General features: G+C 39.6%; 1 protein-coding gene across 22 annotated transcripts in view; it reads left to right on the top strand.

Annotated features, from left to right (window-relative positions):
• Positions 1 to 22,855, top strand: part of LOC124858137 (NACHT, LRR and PYD domains-containing protein 12-like) — a 102,303-nt gene that overhangs the window by 76,473 nt on the left and 2,975 nt on the right. For 4 of the 22 annotated variants that reach the window (XM_047349984.1, XM_047349990.1, XM_047349989.1 and 1 more), the window contains 5 exons: positions 789 to 2,580; positions 11,927 to 12,103; positions 16,308 to 16,484; positions 20,797 to 20,973; positions 22,517 to 22,693. In XM_047349984.1, coding sequence (XP_047205940.1) covers positions 789 to 2,580; positions 11,927 to 12,103; positions 16,308 to 16,484; positions 20,797 to 20,973; positions 22,517 to 22,693 — 2,500 coding nt within the window. The remainder of the gene's footprint in view (positions 1 to 788; positions 2,581 to 11,926; positions 12,104 to 16,307; positions 16,485 to 20,796; positions 20,974 to 22,516; positions 22,694 to 22,855) is intronic. The other 18 variants (XM_047349986.1, XM_047349983.1, XM_047349982.1 and 15 more) reach the window with 11 other exon arrangements.

Here is a 22,855-nt window from a genome sequence, read left to right as displayed (position 1 = left end):
TTCTGTTTTCAGAACCTTTGTGCTAAATGCATCAAAACTGAACATCTCCTTAAAGCTGGTGATCATTTTGATGCATGAAAACAAAAAGGTGGACAAATCAACCTGCTGCTTTGCTGCTTTCACAAAAAGAGGAAGGAAAGTCTGAGAGACAGAAACCTTTATTTACTCTGACAATATATCACATATTACAGTATATATATATCTGTTTATACAACATGGAATCATTCTAACAATCTGTTGTTTATTCTAAAGGTCCAAATCAGTCCCATGTCATTTCCAACCTGGAATTATTCTTTAAAAGCATCAAATTCAGTCTTTGAGTGAGAAATACCATTTTAAATGTGAACTCTACCTGATACAATGAGATGTTTCTCCTGCAGATTAGAGCGTTTCCTCTAGATTTACTTCATTAAAGCTGAAAATGCTGGGAGAAAACATGTTTCTTCCTCTCTGCCTCTTCTGGAGCTGCTGTGTTTGTGACAGAAGGTCAGATAGAAATAGTAAAATGAGGACAATGGTGACATGATGCAAAGAGTTGATGTTGCTGAAAGCTGCTGCATTTAATGGACTTGTTTCTGTCAGCATTTATTCATCTGATCTACTTTATGAATCAGATACTGACAGTGAACAGATACTGGCCACCAAACAGAGGCAGAAATATGCTGTCTTCCAGTTTAACAAGGTTCTGGTTCTGAGGATGGATCGTATTGTTTAGCATCACTACTAATGTTACAGATGGTTCTGGTCCAACTTCATCACTAAATCATGTCTTTTCTTCTTTGTTTCAGCAGATGTTGGTCTGCAGGAGGTTCTAGAGGAACATAAGATCAGTCTGAGGAGGAGATGTGAATGTGTGACTGAAGGAAGTGATGAAACAGGAAGTAGAACCCTCCTGAACATGATCTACACTGATCTCTACATCACAGAGGGACAGAGTGAAGAGGTTAATACCCAACATGAGGTGAAGCAGCTGGAAACAGCTTCCAAGAACCAGAACCTCCATGAGTCTCCAATCAGGTGCCACGACATCTTTAAACCCTTACCTGACCAGCATGGAGCCATCAGAGTGGTTCTGACCAACGGCGTCGCTGGTGTTGGAAAAACCTTCTCAGTGCAGAAGTTCACTCTGGACTGGGCAGAGGGCTTGGAGAACCAAGATGTCAGTGTGGTGGTTCTGCTTTCGTTCAGGGAGCTGAACTTGATCAGAAAGGAGCAGCACAGTCTTCTCACGCTGCTCCATGTTTTCTATCCAACACTCCAGAAGCTCCCAGCAGAGAAGCTGGCTGTCTGTAAACTTCTCTTCATCTTTGACGGTCTGGATGAAAGCAGACTTTCTCTGGACTTCAACGACAGTCAGCTTGTTTCTGATGTCACCCAGAAGTCATCAGTCAACGTTCTGCTGACAAACCTCATCAAGGGGAACCTGCTGCCCTCGGCTCTCGTCTGGATAACTTCCAGACCTGCAGCGGCCAATCAGATCCCTCTTTCATGTGTTGCCAGGGTAACAGAAGTACAAGGCTTCACTGATGCTCAGAAGGAGGAGTACTTCAGGAGGAGGTTCAGTGATGAAGAGCTGTCCAGCAGAATAATCTCCCACATCAAGACCTCCAGGAGCCTCCACATCATGTGTGGAATCCCAGTCTTCTGCTGGATCACTGCTACAGTTCTGGAGAACATGTTGACCACAGAGCAGAGAGGAGAGCTGCCCAAGACTATGACTGACATGTACTCACACTTCCTGCTGGTCCAGACAAGGAGAAAGAAGAACAAGTACCATGAAGGACATGAGAGGAGTCCACAGGAGCTGATGGAGGCTGACAAGAAAGTTCTTCTGAAGATGGGGAGGCTGGCATTTGAACATCTGGAGAAAAGAAACATCATGTTCTACCAAGAAGACCTGGAGCAGTGTGGTCTTGATGTCACAGAGGCCTCGGTGTTCTCAGGAGTTTGTACAGAGATATTCAGAAGAGAGAGTTTGATCTTCCAGAAACCAGTTTACTGCTTTGTTCATCTGAGCATCCAGGAGTTTCTGGCTGCAGTCTACATGTTCCACTGTTTAACCAACAAGAACACAAAGGTGATGAAGAACTTCCTGGGACAGAAATACAGTGAAAGATCTCTGGAGGGCTTCATGAAGAGAATCATGGAGAAGTCCCTCAGCAGTAAAAATGGTCACCTGGACCTGTTTGTCCGCTTCCTTCATGGCCTCTCTGTGGAGTCCAACCATAGACTCTTAGGAGGTCTGCTGGGTCAGACAGAGAACAGTCCAGAAACCATCCAGAGAATCATCAAGAACCTGAAGAAGATGAATACTGATTATATCTCTGCTGAGAGAAGCATCAACATCTTCCACTGTATGATGGAGATGAAGGACCTATCAGTTTTTCAGAAGATCCAACACTTCTTGAAATCAGAGAACAGATCAGATATGAAGCTCTCTGTGTTCCAGTGCTCAGCTCTGGCCTACATGCTGCAGATGTCAGAGGAGGTTCTGGATGAGTTGGACCTGAAGAAGTACAACACAACAAAGGAGGGACGACTGAGACTGATTCCAGCTGTGAGGAACTGCAGAAAGGCTCGGTGAGTCCAGATGTCTTCATGGTGTGAATGCTGATTCAGCTCTATTGTTATCCTGGTTCTTCTTCATTATTCAAGTTGGTTCTGGACGTTTTTTGGCCTTTAAATACAAATATGTTTTCACTCAATCTTCTGCAGGATGTTCATGTATTCATCCTCACCTCATTTCTACTCATCTTTTCTCTTCATATATCTTTATCTTCCTAGTTTGGATGTCCATCATTCCCCTGACCTTTGCATCCTCATCCATCCCCCACATTATCCTCCTTATCTCACCTTTATCCTGCTTCTCGTTCTGCTTCTATGTTTTTCTAATCCACCATCTTTATCCTGTTTTTCTTCATCTGAGGTAGCCACAGTGGATCATCTCATTGGGAATAAGAAAGGTGATGTTAAAAAACCATCACAGGTTTGACATCAGTAACCTTGGCTGAGTTAAAGGAGGGAACAAGGCTTCACTCTCTGCTGATCTCACTGCTCAGCAGCTTTCAGATCTCCAATGTTGATCATGACAGTGGGGCTGTGGAGAGAGAAGAACTTATGAAATTATTAAGATGATAAGATAATCTTTATTTGTCATTGCAATTTTACATTCCAACAGAATTGTCCTCTGCATTTAACCCATCCTTTAGGGAGCAGTGGGCTGCCATTGTGCGGCACCTGGGGAGCATTCAGGGGTTAAGGGTCTTGCTCAGGGACCCAGAGTGGGAGGCTGTGTTTCTAACTGGGGAACTTGTGGCTTCTCCAGGATGCAAACACCCTGCTGTCTAACCACTAGGCCACCACTCCTGTATGATATTTATAATCATAGGAACTGTCTCCTACATCAGGTTAATGTTTGATCTCATTGAAGTTCTCGGCATCAGTCAGGAATGGAGAAGATCAGAACCTGTAGAAGCTACTTTAGTCTCCATGTTTATATCATGGGTCATAGGCATTGTTAGATCTGAGCCTCTGGGGCTAAAGTCCAAAATGTTTTTAAACTCCCAGATCTCATGAATGTAAGGATTATGATTACTGATTAATTTATATTTATCAAACATTATAATTAAAAATCAGAAATCAGAAAAATAATTTCTTAACCAAAAATCATGGCTTACAAATAGAAATCAGAGATGTCCTCTGGTGTTGTGATTATGGGCTCAGAACCTCTTAATAATTACAATTACCGTATTTTCCGCACTATAAGGCGCACTTAAAAACCTTTAATTTTTTCAAAAAATGACAGTGCGCCTTGTAATCCGGAGCGCCTTATATATGGATCAATTGGTTAATTGGTTGATCCATACTGGTTGTACACGGCGCTCTGTCAAAATGTTTCAGTACGACTGGTAAACTACAAAGCCGCACCGCTTGCAGCATTACGGCTACCGTAGTCAGGGGCGTCGCCGAAGTAATAGCGGTAAACACCTGTACTGTGCTTACTCCTAGTCCAACACCACTTGTGTGTGTATAACGTTTGAATGTACTGTTGCAGGAATTGCCTGAACTATATGTGATTAGAAGCTCAGTGTGTGGGGTGTATGTTTCGTGTGTGTGTATGGAAGATGTTGACATTACTCCTCCGGACAGAGGTGGCGCTGTGTGCTGCCGTAGCTGAGAATCAAGAGTGAAGGAGTGACGTCGGTATTATTGTGTGTGTGGGGTGGGTAGAGACGGCGACCGGAGCAGCGGTGTATGAGTCTGTAAGCCCTGTGTTTTTACGTGCTGCAAAGTCATTAAAAAGAACCCCGAATCTCATCAACAACTCAGTGTTTTGATGCTGTTTCTTTATGCTCAACTCAGCAACGTATGAGTGAGGGAGTTAACCCCGAGGAAACTAGTAACTTCGGCCCCTGTGTCATCAGACTACGGTCAGGGGACAGAAACAGGAAAGGTTAACGGTACTAACGTTTGATTTAGTGCATCAAACTGTTTCTTTTACGTGTTTACTGAATCAGGGAAAAGTTCCCTTTCACGTTTTAACTAACGTTTGATTTTAACTTCAACTTCATAGACTCCAATGCATTCCTAACGTGCGGTTGGCTCTATTCAATAGAATTCTATGTAGAGGAGACCTTACCATGAGAGTGAATGGAGTTATCAGAACGCTGGTTTGTAGTGTATTAATAAAGTTTGACTGTTTTGTTGACATTCTCTTTAGCACAGCTCCATCTAGTGGATGCATAACGCAACCCCAGTCAAACGTTTGACTGCAGTAGCTTCTATTCTATGCGCCTTATAATCCGGTGCACCCTATATATGAAAACAGTTCTAAAATAGGCCATTCATTGAAGGTGCGCCTTATAATTCGGTGCGCCTTATAGTGCGGAAAATACGGTAGTTAATTATCATTAATAATTGATATGGCAGGCCCCAACTAGAACAACTTACATGGGTAGCCAGACAGAGAAAAAGACATGGAGCCAGGAAGCAAACAGGGTAGTAAACAGGACTTAAAACTCCAAACCCCAAACAGCAGATTCTGACACTGCACAGTTCATTTAGAACACACTTCCTGTTTGGAGAGAGATATCAAGTATTTTCAAGCCAAATGGGCCAAGTCCAAATCAAGTCCCAAGTCTTTTGGGTTTTCATCAGGTCTAAAGTCAATAAATATGTGTCTCCAGTCTGAAGCTGAAGCTCCATCAGATGCTGCAGAGAAAACTGAACTTTTCTTCACAGACTGATAGAACATATGGAATATCTGACTGCAGCTGAAGGTTCTAGGTTTCCTCTGGAAGGAGAGTTTGATGACTTTAGTGTCAGGAGTAAATATGGATGTCGGAGGTGGTGGATTCAGATGAAGATGCATTGATTACATTTACATACAGTAGACAGCCAAGTCCTAACATGGACACCTGATATTATATTTTAGTTTGGTTATTTTATTGTAGATGATTTTAAAATTTTGTTTAGTAAAATCTTTAATTGCACAGATGAATTGTCTTCCTCTCCAGAGTGTATTTTGCTATAGGTGGAAATCCCGAGGGGGACACAGGGGATGTGCTGCCTTTTGTTCAAAGACAGTAATAAATTCATGAATGTGATTAAGTTACATAAATAAGGCAATAAATATGTTCATAGTTTATAATTAGTTTATGTAAATCCATGCCAAAAACTGTTCAAATGTTTTGAGTTTGAAATGTAATCAGAGTGAGACATCTCATCGTCGTCAGACTTGTACTTGAATTACGTAACCTAGTGAGCGCTCTCACCGTACCCAGACATTCGGCATAATGCAGTACAGCCTCGTGAAAGAAATGACAATGCGGTAAACATGCAAGATTGTGCAAAAGTAACCAGACCAGTTACAACAAACACTTAAACGAAAACACCACCAGTAAACAGACTCATTAAGCAGGAGTCAATAGTTGACACCAATTTAACAAACTATGCACAAGATTTTGCAAAATACCTCATCTCCTGCAGTTCGATGATAAACCTGCAGTTTCATACAGACGCATAGGGTGTCATTTCCTCCTCTCTTTGTTTTTTACGCAGTTTGTCCAGCAACAGGCAAAATGAAAAATGCCCCTAGCTTTGCTCTACCAGATCCAAACAACCGTGTCCCTTTTCATGCAGAAAAACTGAGACCATATAGTTGCAAAACTTCTGTGTCTGCACATAAAACGGATATCACAGCAGAGCCTAATCAAAGTAGTCCAAAGAAATTGGAGGAACCGGATCGCCAGTGCCCAATCCACAAAAAAACCACACCCACTCAAAAAGTGTAAGCTTTTTAGAGGTAAACCCATTGAGGAAAGGTAGGCTTATCTGAAAGAACATCATATCTGCTACAGGTGCTGTGGGTCAGTCAGATATATTGCAAAAGACTGTAAAGTAGCAGTGAAGTGTATAGAGTGTGGCAGCCCAAAACATCTATCAGCAATGCATCCCAGACCTGCTTTGGCTCCAGAAAGCATTGCTCTAGAAAACAATGTCAGCGAAGAGCAAACTGAGAGTTCACCTTCAGCCCCACTTTCAGTCTTCTCAAAGTGCACAGAGGTATGTGGCCAAAGCGACGGCCCATGCTCATGCTTCAAGATCTGCTTAGTTAAAGCATACCCTGCAGGACAAAAAGAAAAAACTATGAAAATGTACGCGGTTATAAATGAACAGTCCAACAGGTCGCTGGCTAAATCAGAGTTTTAGAGCCTTTTCGATATCAAGGCCAGGGCCGCCCCTTATACTTTAAAGACTTATTCTGGAAAAGCAGAGGCATCAGGAAGGAGAGCAGTAAATTTCTTCCTCGAGTCCATGGATGGAAAGGTCAACATCCAGCTACCCCCTTTTCATAGAATGTGACTCTGTTCCAGATGATAGAACTGAAATATCCTCTCCTGAGATTGCGCAGCATCGCCCTCATCTACTCTGTTGCAGACAAAATCGAACCTGTCGACCACCATGCCCCAATCCTTTTACTCCATGGGTAGGGACATCCTCAAGGTCCATGAGGTATGTGAGCAAATCAATGGGCCCAATTATGCACCTTACACCCAAAGACTAGACCTAAGTTGGGTTATTGTGGGAGAGGTGTGTTCAGGGAATATGCACGGTCAGTCAGAGGTCAATGTTTATAAAACGCACACCTTAGATAATGGTCGTGCATCCTACTTTCAACCTTGCACAAACATAATTCACGTTAAAGAGAATTATAGAACCTCTTTAGACCCTGCCCGCGACACAGACGGTCTAGGACACACTGTGTTTGTTAGGTCCAAGTATGATGATGAATGAGCTATGTCAACTGACGACAAAACATTCTTAACAATGATGGACATGAAGATCTATCAAAACGAGGAGAACAGCTGGGTGGCACCTTTACCCTTTCATTCTCAGAGAAGAAAGCTCCCAAATAATAGGAAGCAAGCCCTAAAACATCTCTCCTCGCTGGGAAAGACCATAAATAAGAAGCCGGAAATGAAAGATCACTACGTCCAATTCATGCAAAAAACGCTGGACAATTATCAAGCAAAACTTGCTCCGCCTCTGCCAGCTGATAAGGAATGCTGGTATCTGCCCACGTTAGGCGTATACCCCCACAGAAGCCAGAACAAATACGGGTTGTGTTTGACTCTAGTGCAGAGTGTGACGGAGTTTCCCTCAACCAAGTGCTCCTTAGTGGACCTGATTTGAACAACTCTCTGTTAGGAGTGCTGTTATGCTTCCTTAAAGAGCCCATAGCCCTGACAGCTGACGTGCAGCAAATGTTTTATTGCTTTGTTGTGCATGAAGACCACAGAGACTATTTGCGCTATTTGTGGAATGAAGACAAGACATTACAAAGAACATAGTCAAGTTTAGGATGAAAGTTCACGTGTTTGGAAACAGCCGTCACCTGCTGTCGCCATTTAGTGCATGAGACGGGCAGCAAAACAGGGTGAATGAGAACATGGTTCTGATACGAGACAGTTTGCTGAGTGTCAATTTTATGTTGATGACAGGAAAACATCAGTTGCTACGCCAGAGGAAGCAATCGACCTACTTAAGAGAACTCAAACCATGTTAGCAGAGTCTAACTTACGCCTTCACAAAGTGGCATCAAACTGTAATCAGGTCGTGGAAGCCTTCCCTGCTGAGGATCGAACAAAGGACTTGGAAGATATTTGCACACCTTACAAAGCAGTCCAAAATGGACTGAGACCAGGCCAAATCTTAAAGAAGGTGACATAGTCTTGTTAAAAGATTCCCAGGCCAGCAGGAACGAATGGATAATGGGACTGATAGTAAAAACCTTTCCCAGCATGGACAAAAGGGTACGCAAGGTGGAAGTGTGGACTGTACAAAATGGGACTGTTAAAGTATTCTTAAGACTAGTTTCTGAGATAATTGTTTTGCTTTCTGAGACTGAGTGATTGTCATTTGATGTTAAATAGCTAAATGTGCTTAAACATGTTTTAATGATGTCCGTTGTGATATGTGATTATATCAAGCAGGAGTGTGCTGCCTTTTGTCCAAAGACAGTAATACATTTATGAATGTGATTAAGTTACATAAATAACGCAATAAATATGTTCATAGTTTATAATTAGTTTATGTAAATCCATGCTAAAACGTAAAAGGTTTTGGGTTTGAAATTTAATCAGAGTGAGACATCTCACCTTCGTCAGACTTGTACCTGAATTACGTAAGCTAGTGAGCGCACTCCCAATAAAACTGTCTTTGACGTATTTTCTCCGGGAAAACAAGTCTTTCTACAATTAAAGGAAAAAACAGATCATAAACACGCTAAATATGCTCTACAGCTTCTGCCTTGGGAAATATTCATCTTTGTGGGTATTTTGTTCAGAGAGCTCTTGAGTATCAGTTGTAATCATTTTGGGTGAAGAAGAGAAAAATGTGTTGCTAATGTGTGTTTAAGCTAGGCTAGTCATTTAAATGTACTATGTAGTGTCATTAACGTATTAATATCAGTCAGTAATTTAGTTTCTCATTCTGTATATTTCAGTTACAAAGAAAAAAGGAAAACATTTATTAATAAAGTCTCTTCAGTCAAGTCAAGAAAAGCAAGCCTTGTGTAGAGATCTTTCATTTTGTTCGCTGGCTGTCTAGCTTCACATAGTCACATGTCGTGAGGAAAACACAGGGGATGTGACCCCCCTTCCATAAAGATGGCCCCCACCAAAAACCATTGGAAACACAAATATTTAAAAAAATAATAATAATATTCAAATGTTAAATAAAAGTACAACTCAAGCGGCTTAAATTATAAACATAAAATGCATTTCCTAATTACTAAAATATCGTGACCCCCCCTATTCCTCAAAGTGGTTTGGTCCGCATGCCGTTTCCAACAGGTGGGGCTACCTGCAGCTCCTCTCGCAGCTCCATGTTTCAGTGAGCGACAAACTCACCTGATGAGGAAACTGCACCAATGTGTGAAAGCCAGGAAGTCATTTATCACAGCATTTATTCAACGAGCACAAAGCTGTAACATGAAAAGAGACATTTGTCCAAAATCAGCCTCTTTTTATCAGCTCCCTGGTTAAACAAATAACCAGCTTATGATGGTTAGCGAGCTCAAACCAGTATGTAGTATAGCAGCAGTGACCGGGGACAGAGGAGGACTGAGAAGAAAAATAGATGAGGGAGGAAATAATGAGGACAGATTCAAAAACATCTGTCAGGATGTTAATGTCAGATACGAGCTTAATTCATATTTTACTGACATTTTAGATTTGTTCCCCAGACAGAGATCTAGTTTTTAAAATGTATAGAAGTATTTTTTATTGAATGTTGATAAATTTTTGTAGGCTAGTAGTTTTCACTTGACTTAGATATTCAGTTCGACAGATATCTAATTTCTTTAAAAGTCAAAAATTATTCAGTTTGTTTGTTAATAAAATGATACAAAACGTACTGCTTCTTTGAAAAAATATACATTTTTATTTATTATTAGTATTATTAATTATGCATATTAGATTTTTGTGTTTTGTTTTGTAGTGTGTGTGATTGTGTGGGTGTCCAATTGTCAGCTAACCAGGTCAGTTGAAATGGCAGAGAAAAATAAATGGCAAATATCTGGTCATTTTTCAGTGCTCTAAAACAGCAACTAAGTAGAAAACCACAGTAATATGAAGTCATTTTGATAAAGAAATGAAATGCTTATGAAAATGTTTTACAATGGCTTCATTAGGCAAAGTCAAGTCAGCTGTGCTCAGAGAGCCAGGGCCAATCAGACAGAGGCGTTGAGTCTCAGGTCAGTTTGTTCAGCTTTTGTTTATCAATGTTATGAAATAAGAAGAACTCTATTATTTAGACATATAGGGTTGTAGAGTTGCTGTGTTTAATTGTGTTTTGGGTGCAAATAAATTCTGTTAGATGTAATCATAAAGATGTAACATTGCCACCTTCCTCCTAATACCATTGTTGACATTGCTGGTTGAACATAGAAAAACATATATACAAGTAAAATATGGACTAATAAAGAATAATGTTATAACTACTATTACTTTTAATAACATTATTTAACATACTGAGAGCTCAACCCTACAAGAAAAGTCACAAACGAGCAAGAAATAGAAAGGAAGAGAGCTTTTTTTCATGTCCCGCCTACAAATTGACTGGATTGAATTGACTTTGTAAAGTGCCTTGAGATGACCTGTTGTGAATTGGCACTATATAAATAAAACTGAATTGAATTGACCCCTTGTCCCAGTATGGAAGAAGCGGGTATAGAAAATGAATGAATGAATTGAACTGAATTACCCTGATCCCATCTAATGTCCGAGATCTGTTTGAACAGGTCATCATTAAACAAGCTAACAACATTCATCTAGAAACAAAACATCAACTGTCCTCTGAGGAGGTTTTATTGAAGTCAGGGAAAAGATACAGGGTTCCTTTATGTGAACACAATCAAATTAAACATTCATTAATTCCTATCAATCAATCAAATTAATAAATGACCAGTTGGAAGAAGATGAACAGAAACAAAGATAAATGGTGGGATGTGTTTGAAGATTTTTTTGTTACATCTATTTATTATTGCCATTGATGTTGCTGGTGTTGTTGTATTTCTGTATTATGTTGCAGCGTTGCCCTTTGTCCAACACAGATTTCTCCTGGAGGAGACTAATAAACATACCTTGATCTGGACCTTCACAAATCATAACATGATCTGGTTCTGCTTGTTTAAACTCTTTCAATCATTTTTACTGGATAAAATATTAGACATCAGTTCATCATGTTTCTGTGACTTTAAGATTCAGAGAAATTAATTTTATAAATTTTTATTAGTCTGTCAGTCAGTCATTTTCTACCGCTTATTCCATAGTAGGTCGCAGGGGAGCTGGCGCCTATCTCCAGCAGTCTATGGGCGAGAGGCGGGGTACACCCTGGACAGGTCACCAGTCCATCGCAGGGCAACACACAAACAACCATGCACACACTCATTCATACACCTAAGGGCAATTTAGAGTTACCAATTAACCTAACAGGCATGTCTTTGAACTGTGGGAGGAAGCTGGAGTACCCGGTGAGAACCCACGCATGCACGGGGAGAACATGCAAACTTCATGCAGGAGTTGAACCCAGGACATTCTTGCTGCAAGGCAACAGTGCTACCAACCGCGCCACCGCAGTTTTCTGTTTTAACCTGCATCCTGTTGGCTTCATGTTGGCTCCCATGTTTTATTCTTTATTTGGATTTTATGTCAAACTTGAATAATTTGGTTGCAGAACCTGAGTTTGTATTGATGGAGCTGCTGGTGGAGCTGACAGAGTTTAAGAACTGAAGTCAACAGGTCTTTATTGAAGCAGCAGCATTTTGTCATTAATATTAATGAGAGCTCTTTAACTGGTTCTGTTCGACTGTTTTAACCTGCATCCTGTTGGCTTCAGCTCACATGTTTTATTCTTTATTCAGATTGATGGGCTGCAGTTTGTCAGAGATCAGCTGTGCTTCGCTGGTCTCAGCTCTGAAGTCTAACCCGTCCCATCTGACAGAACTGGACCTGAGCTGGAACAAAGACTTGAAAGATTCTGGAGTGAAGGAGCTCTGTGGTTTTCTACAGACTCCTCTCTGCAAACTACAGATATTGAGGTAAGACACCATGTTTTAGTTTAGTTCTGATATTTCTGATGTGAAAGTTGTGTTGACACTAAACTTCAGACATATGGCTGATATTATACTGATCCACACTGAGGATCTTCATGGTAAAGACTGTTTTTTCTCCACTGATTTTGTCTAGTTAAATTTTCTTTCTTTTTTTTTGATATACCATTATTCTGGTCCAAAAACCTTCACCAAACTAACAAGCACCAATCTACACAAAGGGGATAAAAATGACTACCAAACAATAATAATAAAATAAAATATATGCGCATTTAGTGTCTATGATGATCAAACCAGCTGTTTTATGGACAAAATGTGTAATTTGGGTTTAATGGAAAGAGAAGTCCTCCTGGTGCTGATGTCTCGATTGCAGCGATCAGCTGTTAAAACGGTGGGGCCACGCCCCTTTAGTCACTAGCAGCTGATTGCCCCAAATCTCGAACAAAGGGTCATAAAACTCTGGGTCGCGAACTCAGTGGAAAACTCCAGCAATAAAACTGGAACAAAAGAATGGTCAGACCACGAGGTACAGACCGCAGTTGCTTTGAATGAAAAACTTTTAAAAGTCCAACTTCTAACTCCTGGCTGATTTGGGATCGGCCGGACAAAACATGAATATGCACGATTCAGCAGCGCTCGCAGCAAATCAAAACACCACTTAGCATAAAACACTTCAATCAGTATTGCATGCAACAAGTTAAGACCTTAGATTAACTACTGGTGATTTTAAATCACCTTCCCTGTGCCTCATCCTGCCAAGACCTCTAAATGCACCTATCCGGTTTAATATAAAGAGAACTAAATTACTTTGACGTTGATTCCTTCTCTTCTCTGGTCGAGGAGGGATCAGGTCTGAAGAAAAAAGAGGGTGGGGGGGGGGACCACGCGTCCGTGATCAAATCAAGAAAAAAAACCGATAACTTCTCATCCGTCCAGGAGGGGAAAATATGAAGAACCGTTAGTCGACTGAATCAACAAGGAGGAAACTTATCTCCTTGGAAATAAAACCTCTACGGGTTTTTCAATTGGCGTATGAATCTTCTGACCTTGTATCAGACAGATTTCCAGCTTTCAAGCTCTTCTGGGATTGGCCTTGTGGAGCGAACGTTCGCCTGCGAGCTTTTGTCTCTCCAGATATGCGCCTCCGATGCGTCGTCCTGTGAGACAAGTGGGAAATGGCCCCGAAACTCTATTTTAAGGCAGATTTATAATCCCGGTGACGTCAGAGCTTCAATGTCTGTTGAGCTGCGCGTGTCAAAATGTGTTTGGATTAGAACCAGCTTTTACCAGTAAACCCCCAAGGATTATTAATGTCATTTGATTTGTTCTGTATCATTGTAATGTTTTTCCTCATGTACAGCGCTTTGAGTGCCTTGTTGCTGAAAAGCGCTATATAAATAAACTTGACTTGACCTAAATGTAGATTTGCCCTTTACTCAGTATGAGCTGAAAAAAGCTATATCTGATCCTAAACAGTCAACACTGTGCAAAGATGGGGTCTGTTATAGAATGTTAAAACAGTTAAGTGATATATCCCTTGATGCTATTTTGAAACTTTTTAATCTGGTTTGGGAGAATGGGATTATTCCTGCAGCATGGAAAGAGTCAATTATAATTCCTGTTTTGAAACCTGGTAAAAATGCAACAGACCCTTCAAATTATAGATCTATAGCTCTTATGTCTCAATTAGGGAAAACAATGGAGAGGATTGTAATAAATAGACTGTCATATTTCCTGGAAAGTAAAAACTTATTCTGTTCTTTTCAAAGTGGTTTTCGAAAAGGGAGAAATACAATGGATGCAATATTGTGCTTGGAATCAGAAGTAAGGAACGCTCAAACAAAAACAGAAATGGTGGTAGCTGTGTTTTTTGATATAGAAATGGCTTATGATATGTTATGGAAAGAGGGATTATTGATTAAACTAGGAAAACTTAGTATTGGAGGTAAGATTTATAACTGGGTTTTAGACTTTTTATTTGGGAGAAAAATAGAAGTAAGAGTAGGGACTGCCTACTCAAGTAGATATATGGTGGAGAATGGTACCCCACAAGGCAGTGTTTGTAGCCCAATTCTTTTTAATATAATGATAAATGATATAGTTGATCAAATAGATAATAGTAGATAATAGTAATCTTTATATGCAGATGATGGGGCTCTTTGGGTGTGGGGTCATAATATTATGTATCTACAGAAAAAGATGCAGGATGCAATTATAAAAGTAGAAGATTGGGCAAATAGGTGGGGTTTTAAAATGTCTGTTGCTAAGACTCAAGTTATCTGTTTTTATAGAAGACATAAGGAAATTACTTTGAATCTTTACAATCAAAAGCTTGAACAAGTGAATTCAGTGAGATTTTTAGGTGCCATCTTTGATGAAAAACTTACTTGGAAACAGTAAATAGAATTTGTTCAAAATAAATGTAAAAAAGTTAATAATTTGCTAAGATGTCTTTCGGGTCAGGAATGGGGCGCTTCAAAAAGTGCACTGTTGGGAGTTTATCAGGCTCTCATGAGATCTTCCTTGGATTATGGTTGTGTAGCATACATGGCAGCATCTGACAGTCATTGAGGGAGCTTGATAGAGAACAAACACAGGGGTTGAGAATATGTTTTGGAGCTTTTAGATCATCTCCTTTAGCTGCTTTACACGTTGAGACTGGTGAACTTCCTTTAAGGTCAAGAAGAATGAAGCAAATGTATATATACTGGATAAACCTTCAGGGGCATAAATATGGCCATCCAACAAAGGCTGTACCGCAAGACTGTTGGGAACATCATAAATCTAACTACAATAGCTTTGGATGGATTGGGATTATAAAAGCTCAAAATTTAGGTCTGACAGAGTTTCAGTATAGTTTCACTGTTCCACAATCACCAATTCTGCCATGGTTATTTATCACAACAGTAGTTGACCTGCAAGTAGGAAAAATACTTATAAAGGAAAGGACCCCAGAATAGGTTATAGTTAAAGAATATTTTGAAAAGTTAAAAAAGACCTTGTGATATATACAGATGGGTCTAAAGATCCAAATAGTGGTAAAACAGGGGCAGCTGTGTATATCCCACGTTATAAAGTCATGATTAGAAGAGGAACAACAGACCATCTAGCAGTTTATTCAGTTGAATTAATTGCTATTATATTAGCTTTGAAATGATTGCTTGCTGATAGTGTTAAGGAGGTAAATAGATCTATAGTTGCATCAGGTAGTCAAGCTGCAATTTTAAGTATAGAGTCTGGTAAATCTTGCAGATTAGATTTAGTGTTTATTATATATCACTTATTGGTCCAGTTATATAATAAAAACTGTTCTGTTAGATTTGTAGTAGTAGGGATGGAAGTCGGAAAGAAGTGATTATATCACGTCTGAATTGGTCATACAGGTCTTAATAGTTCTCTTTTTCGAATAGGGAAACATGAAACAGGGACTTGTATTTATTGTTATCAGATGGAAACAGTGTAGCATGTTTTATTAGAATGTAGCAAATATTCAGAAGAGCGTCAGCATTTAAAGTCGGTTTTAAACAGAAAGGGAAAAGCACTTTCTTTGATTAATATTTTAGGAGAGGAATCAAAACCTGCTAGGAATCAATTACTTGAATTAAAAAAAAATATTAGGTTGTTTAGTCATATTTAAAGTATGAATATATATGCATATGTAATTACACATTCATACGTATACAAATGTGTGTGTGTGTGTGTGTGTGTGTGTGTGTGTGTGTGTGTGTGTGTGTATCTGTATGCACACTCACACTCATCATTAATGTGAGTGAATTAGGTTCCCTCTGACTATCACTGACATACGCACTCCAGTCCGGTAGGTGGCGGTAAATGCACCTTAAGTTGGTTTGCCATCCGCCAATAAAAAACAAAAGAAGAAGCAGGAGCTCCAGCTCCTGTCTGCTCACGATCTTTACTAATGCTGACTCCCATCCCGCACGGATTTGCTCCAAAATTCCTCCTGACTTGTTTGTTTTCTGTGAAACTTGAATAATTTAGCTGCAGAACCTGAGTTTGTATTGATGGAGCTGCTGGTGGAGCTGACAGAGTTTAAGAGCTGAAGTCAGCAGGTCTTTATTGAAGCAGCAGCATTTTGTCATTAATATTAATAAGAGCTCTTTAACTGGTTCTGTTGGACTGTTTTAACCTGCATCCTGTTGGCTTCAGCTCACATGTTTTATTCTTTATTCAGATTGAAGGACTGCAGTTTGTCAGAGAACAGCTGTGCTTCTCTGGGCTCAGCTCTGAAGTCCAACCCGTCCCATCTGACAGAACTGGACCTGAGCTGGAACAAAGACCTGAAAGATTCTGGAGTGAAGGAGCTCTGTGGTTTTCTACAGACTCCTCTCTGCAAACTACAGATATTGAGGTAAGACACCATGTTTTAGTTTAGTTCTGATATTTCTGATGTGAAAGTTGTGTTGACACTAAACTTCAGACATATGGCTGATATTATACTGATCCACACTGAGGATCTTCATGGTAAAGTCTGGTTTCTTCTCCACTGGTTTTGTCTAGTTAAATTTTCTTTCTTTTTTTTTTGATATACCATTATTCTGGTCCAAAAACCTTCACCAAACTAACAAGCACCAATCTACACAAAGGGGATAAAAATGACTACCAAACAATAATAATAAAATAAAATATATGCGCATTTAGTGTCTATGATGATCAAACCAGCTGTTTTATGGACAAAATGTGTAATTTGGGTTTAATGGAAAGAGAAGTCCTCCTGGTGCTGATGTCTCGATTGCAGCGATCAGCTGTTAAAACGGTGGGGCCACGCCCCTTTAGTCACTAGCAGCTGATTGCCCCAAATCTCGAACAAAGGGTCATAAAACTCTGGGTCGCGAACTCAGTGGAAAACTCCAGCAATAAAACTGGAACAAAAGAATGGTCAGACCACGAGGTACAGACCGCAGTTGCTTTGAATGAAAAACTTTTAAAAGTCCAACTTCTAACTCCTGGCTGATTTGGGATCGGCCGGACAAAACATGAATATGCACGATTCAGCAGCGCTCGCAGCAAATCAAAACACCACTTAGCATAAAACACTTCAATCAGTATTGCATGCAACAAGTTAAGACCTTAGATTAACTACTGGTGATTTTAAATCACCTTCCCTGTGCCTCATCCTGCCAAGACCTCTAAATGCACCTATCCGGTTTAATATAAAGAGAACTAAATTACTTTGACGTTGATTCCTTCTCTTCTCTGGTCGAGGAGGGATCAGGTCTGAAGAAAAAAGAGGGTGGGGGGGGGGACCACGCGTCCGTGATCAAATCAAGAAAAAAAACCGATAACTTCTCATCCGTCCAGGAGGGGAAAATATGAAGAACCGTTAGTCGACTGAATCAACAAGGAGGAAACTTATCTCCTTGGAAATAAAACCTCTACGGGTTTTTCAATTGGCGTATGAATCTTCTGACCTTGTATCAGACAGATTTCCAGCTTTCAAGCTCTTCTGGGAATGGCCTTGTGGAGCAAAAGATTGGCGTATGAATCTTCTGACCTTCTTGTATCAGACAGATTTCCAGCTTTCAAGCTCTTCTGGGATTGGCCTTGTGGAGCGAACGTTCGCCTGCGAGCTTTTGTCTCTCCAGATATGCGCCTCCGATGCGTCGTCCTGTGAGACAAGTGGGAAATGGCCCCGAAACTCTATTTTAAGGCAGATTTATAATCCCGGTGACGTCAGAGCTTCAATGTCTGTTGAGCTGCGCGTGTCAAAATGTGTTTGGATTAGAACCAGCTTTTACCAGTAAACCCCCAAGGATTATTAATGTCATTTGATTTGTTCTGTATCATTGTAATGTTTTTCCTCATGTACAGCGCTTTGAGTGCCTTGTTGCTGAAAAGCGCTATATAAATAAACTTGACTTGACCTAAATGTAGATTTGCCCTTTACTCAGTATGAGCTGAAAAAAGCTATATCTGATCCTAAACAGTCAACACTGTGCAAAGATGGGGTCTGTTATAGAATGTTAAAACAGTTAAGTGATATATCCCTTGATGCTATTTTGAAACTTTTTAATCTGGTTTGGGAGAATGGGATTATTCCTGCAGCATGGAAAGAGTCAATTATAATTCCTGTTTTGAAACCTGGTAAAAATGCAACAGACCCTTCAAATTATAGATCTATAGCTCTTATGTCTCAATTAGGGAAAACAATGGAGAGGATTGTAATAAATAGACTGTCATATTTCCTGGAAAGTAAAAACTTATTCTGTTCTTTTCAAAGTGGTTTTCGAAAAGGGAGAAATACAATGGATGCAATATTGTGCTTGGAATCAGAAGTAAGGAAAGCTCAAACAAAAACAGAAATGGTGGTAGCTGTGTTTTTTGATATAGAAATGGCTTATGATATGTTATGGAAAGAGGGATTATTGATTAAACTAGGAAAACTTAGTATTGGAGGTAAGATTTATAACTGGGTTTTAGACTTTTTATTTGGGAGAAAAATAGAAGTAAGAGTAGGGACTGCCTACTCAAGTAGATATATGGTGGAGAATGGTACCCCACAAGGCAGTGTTTGTAGCCCAATTCTTTTTAATATAATGATAAATGATATAGTTGATCAAATAGATAATAGTAGATAATAGTAATCTTTATATGCAGATGATGGGGCTCTTTGGGTGTGGGGTCATAATATTATGTATCTACAGAAAAAGATGCAGGATGCAATTATAAAAGTAGAAGATTGGGCAAATAGGTGGGGTTTTAAAATGTCTGTTGCTAAGACTCAAGTTATCTGTTTTTATAGAAGACATAAGGAAATTACTTTGAATCTTTACAATCAAAAGCTTGAACAAGTGAATTCAGTGAGATTTTTAGGTGCCATCTTTGATGAAAAACTTACTTGGAAACAGTAAATAGAATTTGTTCAAAATAAATGTAAAAAAGTTAATAATTTGCTAAGATGTCTTTCGGGTCAGGAATGGGGCGCTTCAAAAAGTGCACTGTTGGGAGTTTATCAGGCTCTCATGAGATCTTCCTTGGATTATGGTTGTGTAGCATACATGGCAGCATCTGACAGTCATTGAGGGAGCTTGATAGAGAACAAACATAGGGGTTGAGAATATGTTTTGGAGCTTTTAGATCATCTCCTTTAGCTGCTTTACACGTTGAGACTGGTGAACTTCCTTTAAGGTCAAGAAGAATGAAGCAAATGTATATATACTGGATAAACCTTCAGGGGCATAAATATGGCCATCCAACAAAGGCTGTACCGCAAGACTGTTGGGAACATCATAAATCTAACTACAATAGCTTTGGATGGATTGGGATTATAAAAGCTCAAAATTTAGGTCTGACAGAGTTTCAGTATAGTTTCACTGTTCCACAATCACCAATTCTGCCATGGTTATTTATCACAATAGTAGTTGACCTGCAAGTAGGAAAAATACTTATAAAGGAAAGGACCCCAGAATAGGTTATAGTTAAAGAATATTTTGAAAAGTTAAAAAAGACCTTGTGATATATACAGATGGGTCTAAAGATCCAAATAGTGGTAAAACAGGGGCAGCTGTGTATATCCCACGTTATAAAGTCATGATTAGAAGAGGAACAACAGACCATCTAGCAGTTTATTCAGTTGAATTAATTGCTATTATATTAGCTTTGAAATGATTGCTTGCTGATAGTGTTAAGGAGGTAAATAGATCTATAGTTGCATCAGGTAGTCAAGCTGCAATTTTAAGTATAGAGTCTGGTAAATCTTGCAGATTAGATTTAGTGTTTATTATATATCACTTATTGGTCCAGTTATATAATAAAAACTGTTCTGTTAGATTTGTAGTAGTAGGGATGGAAGTCGGAAAGAAGTGATTATATCACGTCTGAATTGGTCATACAGGTCTTAATAGTTCTCTTTTTCGAATAGGGAAACATGAAACAGGGACTTGTATTTATTGTTATCAGATGGAAACAGTGTAGCATGTTTTATTAGAATGTAGCAAATATTCAGAAGAGCGTCAGCATTTAAAGTCGGTTTTAAACAGAAAGGGAAAAGCACTTTCTTTGATTAATATTTTAGGAGAGGAATCAAAACCTGCTAGGAATCAATTACTTGAATTAAAAAAAAATATTAGGTTGTTTAGTCATATTTAAAGTATGAATATATATGCATATGTAATTACACATTCATACGTATACAAATGTGTGTGTGTGTGTGTGTGTGTGTGTGTGTGTGTGTGTGTGTGTGTGTGTGTGTGTGTGTGTGTGTGTATCTGTATGCACACTCACACTCATCATTAATGTGAGTGAATTAGGTTCCCTCTGACTATCACTGACATACGCACTCCAGTCCGGTAGGTGGCGGTAAATGCACCTTAAGTTGGTTTGCCATCCGCCAATAAAAAACAAAAGAAGAAGCAGGAGCTCCAGCTCCTGTCTGCTCACGATCTTTACTAATGCTGACTCCCATCCCGCACGGATTTGCTCCAAAATTCCTCCTGACTTGTTTGTTTTCTGTGAAACTTGAATAATTTAGCTGCAGAACCTGAGTTTGTATTGATGGAGCTGCTGGTGGAGCTGACAGAGTTTAAGAGCTGAAGTCAGCAGGTCTTTATTGAAGCAGCAGCATTTTGTCATTAATATTAATAAGAGCTCTTTAACTGGTTCTGTTGGACTGTTTTAACCTGCATCCTGTTGATTTCAGCTCACATGTTTTATTCCTTATTCAGATTGGATCGCTGCAGTTTGTCAGAGATCAGCTGTGCTTCTCTGGTCTCAGCTCTGAAGTTCAACCCGTCCCATCTGACAGAACTGGACCTGAGCTACAACGAAGACCTGAAAGATGCTGGAGTGAAGGAGCTCTGTGGTTTTCTACAGACTCCTCTCTGCAAACTACAGATATTGAGGTAAGACACCATGTTTTAGTTTAGTTCTGATATTTCTGATGTGAAAGTTGTGTTGACACTAAACTGCAGACATATGGCTGATATTATACTGATCCACACTGAGGATCTTCATGGTAAAGTCTGGTTTCTTCTCCACTGGTTTGGTCTAGTTAAAGTTTCTTTTTTTTCCAACTTCCTCCCATGATTTAATAAATAATGAGCAGAAAACATGAAACAATGAGTTGAATTTCAGTGTGGGGATGCAGCTATTATCCAGAATTTCCCAGAATCCAGTGTATTTAGAGCTGATAATGCAGGAAAGTCCCATTCCCAGTAGCATTATTTAATAATGTTGAGCCAACATAGGCAGCGTTGTGGAACACAGGAAGAATCCCAGAAACTCTCTAAGACTTCAGTCCTGGAGACGACACTTGGTGCTCCCGTTCTCCTCCTCTGTACGAGGCTACGAGCTCCTGGTGCTGCTGTTGCATCTCTCAGTAACATCTACAGAGAGGGTGGATGATCTGGACTGGAAGGTGGAGGCATTGTTAGGCTTTAGTGTCCCTGCCCATCAGCTCCAATGTTAGTAGCTGTATGTTTGGGTTTTCATCCAGTGAATATTTTCCTTGTTTTAATGACCTGTGGTCAAATGGTTTTATTAGAAATAAGAAGAAAAACTGCTGATAAAGAGGAAGATAGAAGACATGAAAAATACTGATGGTTCATTTATTTTAATGTTTTTAATCTCTTTAAACCTTCATCAGATCAGTTTGTCTACATTTTCTCCAGGATGACTTTAAAACAGTTCAGTTCATATTTCTGTGAATAATTTGATAGAATTCAGCTGAAAAACAAAGTTCATATCTTCTCTTCTAGTAAATATTTTCCTGAGTTTGTCCCTGGACTTGGAGCCAGTGTTTAATTGTGTCCCTCTGTGTAACTGAGTTGGACCCCCTGATCTAAGGTCAGAACAGGACAGCATTCGGACCCTCAGTGTGTATAAATCCCCCTCATGTGAAGCAGGTCAGAGGGGATTCAACCCAATTTAGAAAAGTGAATTTCAGCTCCTGGAATCTGTCTGACAGTAACAAATATATAATCACTGATTGATGCTTCAACACTTTTAGAAGCTCTGGAATGATTTTACTGACTAAAATACTAGAACACAACATGATTCAGTACCAGGTTCTGGTTCTGTGTGTTTCAGCTCTTCTTGTCAGTTTTCCATGAAATATTCTCCATGACATCATGTTTTTATGGCTGTGAAATAATTCAAATAGTTGAATTTATCTGCATTAATCAATATTTGTTCATGTTTCCTCCAAAATTCCTCCTGACTTGTTTGTTTTCTGTGAAACTTGAATAATTTGGCTGCAGAACCTGAGTTTGTATTGATGGAGCTGCTGGTGGACCTGACAGAGTTTAAGAGCTGAAGTCAGCAGGTCTTTATTGAAGCAGCAGCATGTTGTCATTAATATTAATGAGAGTTCTTTAACTGGTTCTGTTGGACTGTTTTAACATGCATCCTGTTGGCTTCAGCTCACATGTTTTATTCTTTATTCAGATTGGATCGCTGCAGTTTGTCAGAGATCAGCTGTGCTTCTCTGGTCTCAGCTCTGAAGTCCAACCCGTCCTATCTGACAGAACTGGACCTGAGCAGGAACAACGACCTGAAAGATTCTGGAGTGAAGGAGCTCTGTGGTTTTCTACAGACTCCTCTCTGCAAACTACAGAAATTGAAGTAAGACACCATTTTTTAGTTTAGTTCTGATATTTCTGATGTGAAAGTTGTGTTGACACTAAACTGCAGACATATGGCTGATATTATACTGATCCACACTGAGGATCTTCATGGTAAAGTCTGGTTTCTTCTCCACTAGTTTAGTCTAGTTAAAGTTTCTTT

The sequence above is a fragment of the Girardinichthys multiradiatus genome, chromosome 21 (assembly GCF_021462225.1).
Source record: "Girardinichthys multiradiatus isolate DD_20200921_A chromosome 21, DD_fGirMul_XY1, whole genome shotgun sequence".
Classification (NCBI taxonomy): Eukaryota; Metazoa; Chordata; class Actinopteri; order Cyprinodontiformes; family Goodeidae; genus Girardinichthys; species Girardinichthys multiradiatus.
The sequence above is the reverse complement of the archived record's forward strand: the minus strand, read 5'-3'. Positions and strand labels throughout refer to the sequence as shown.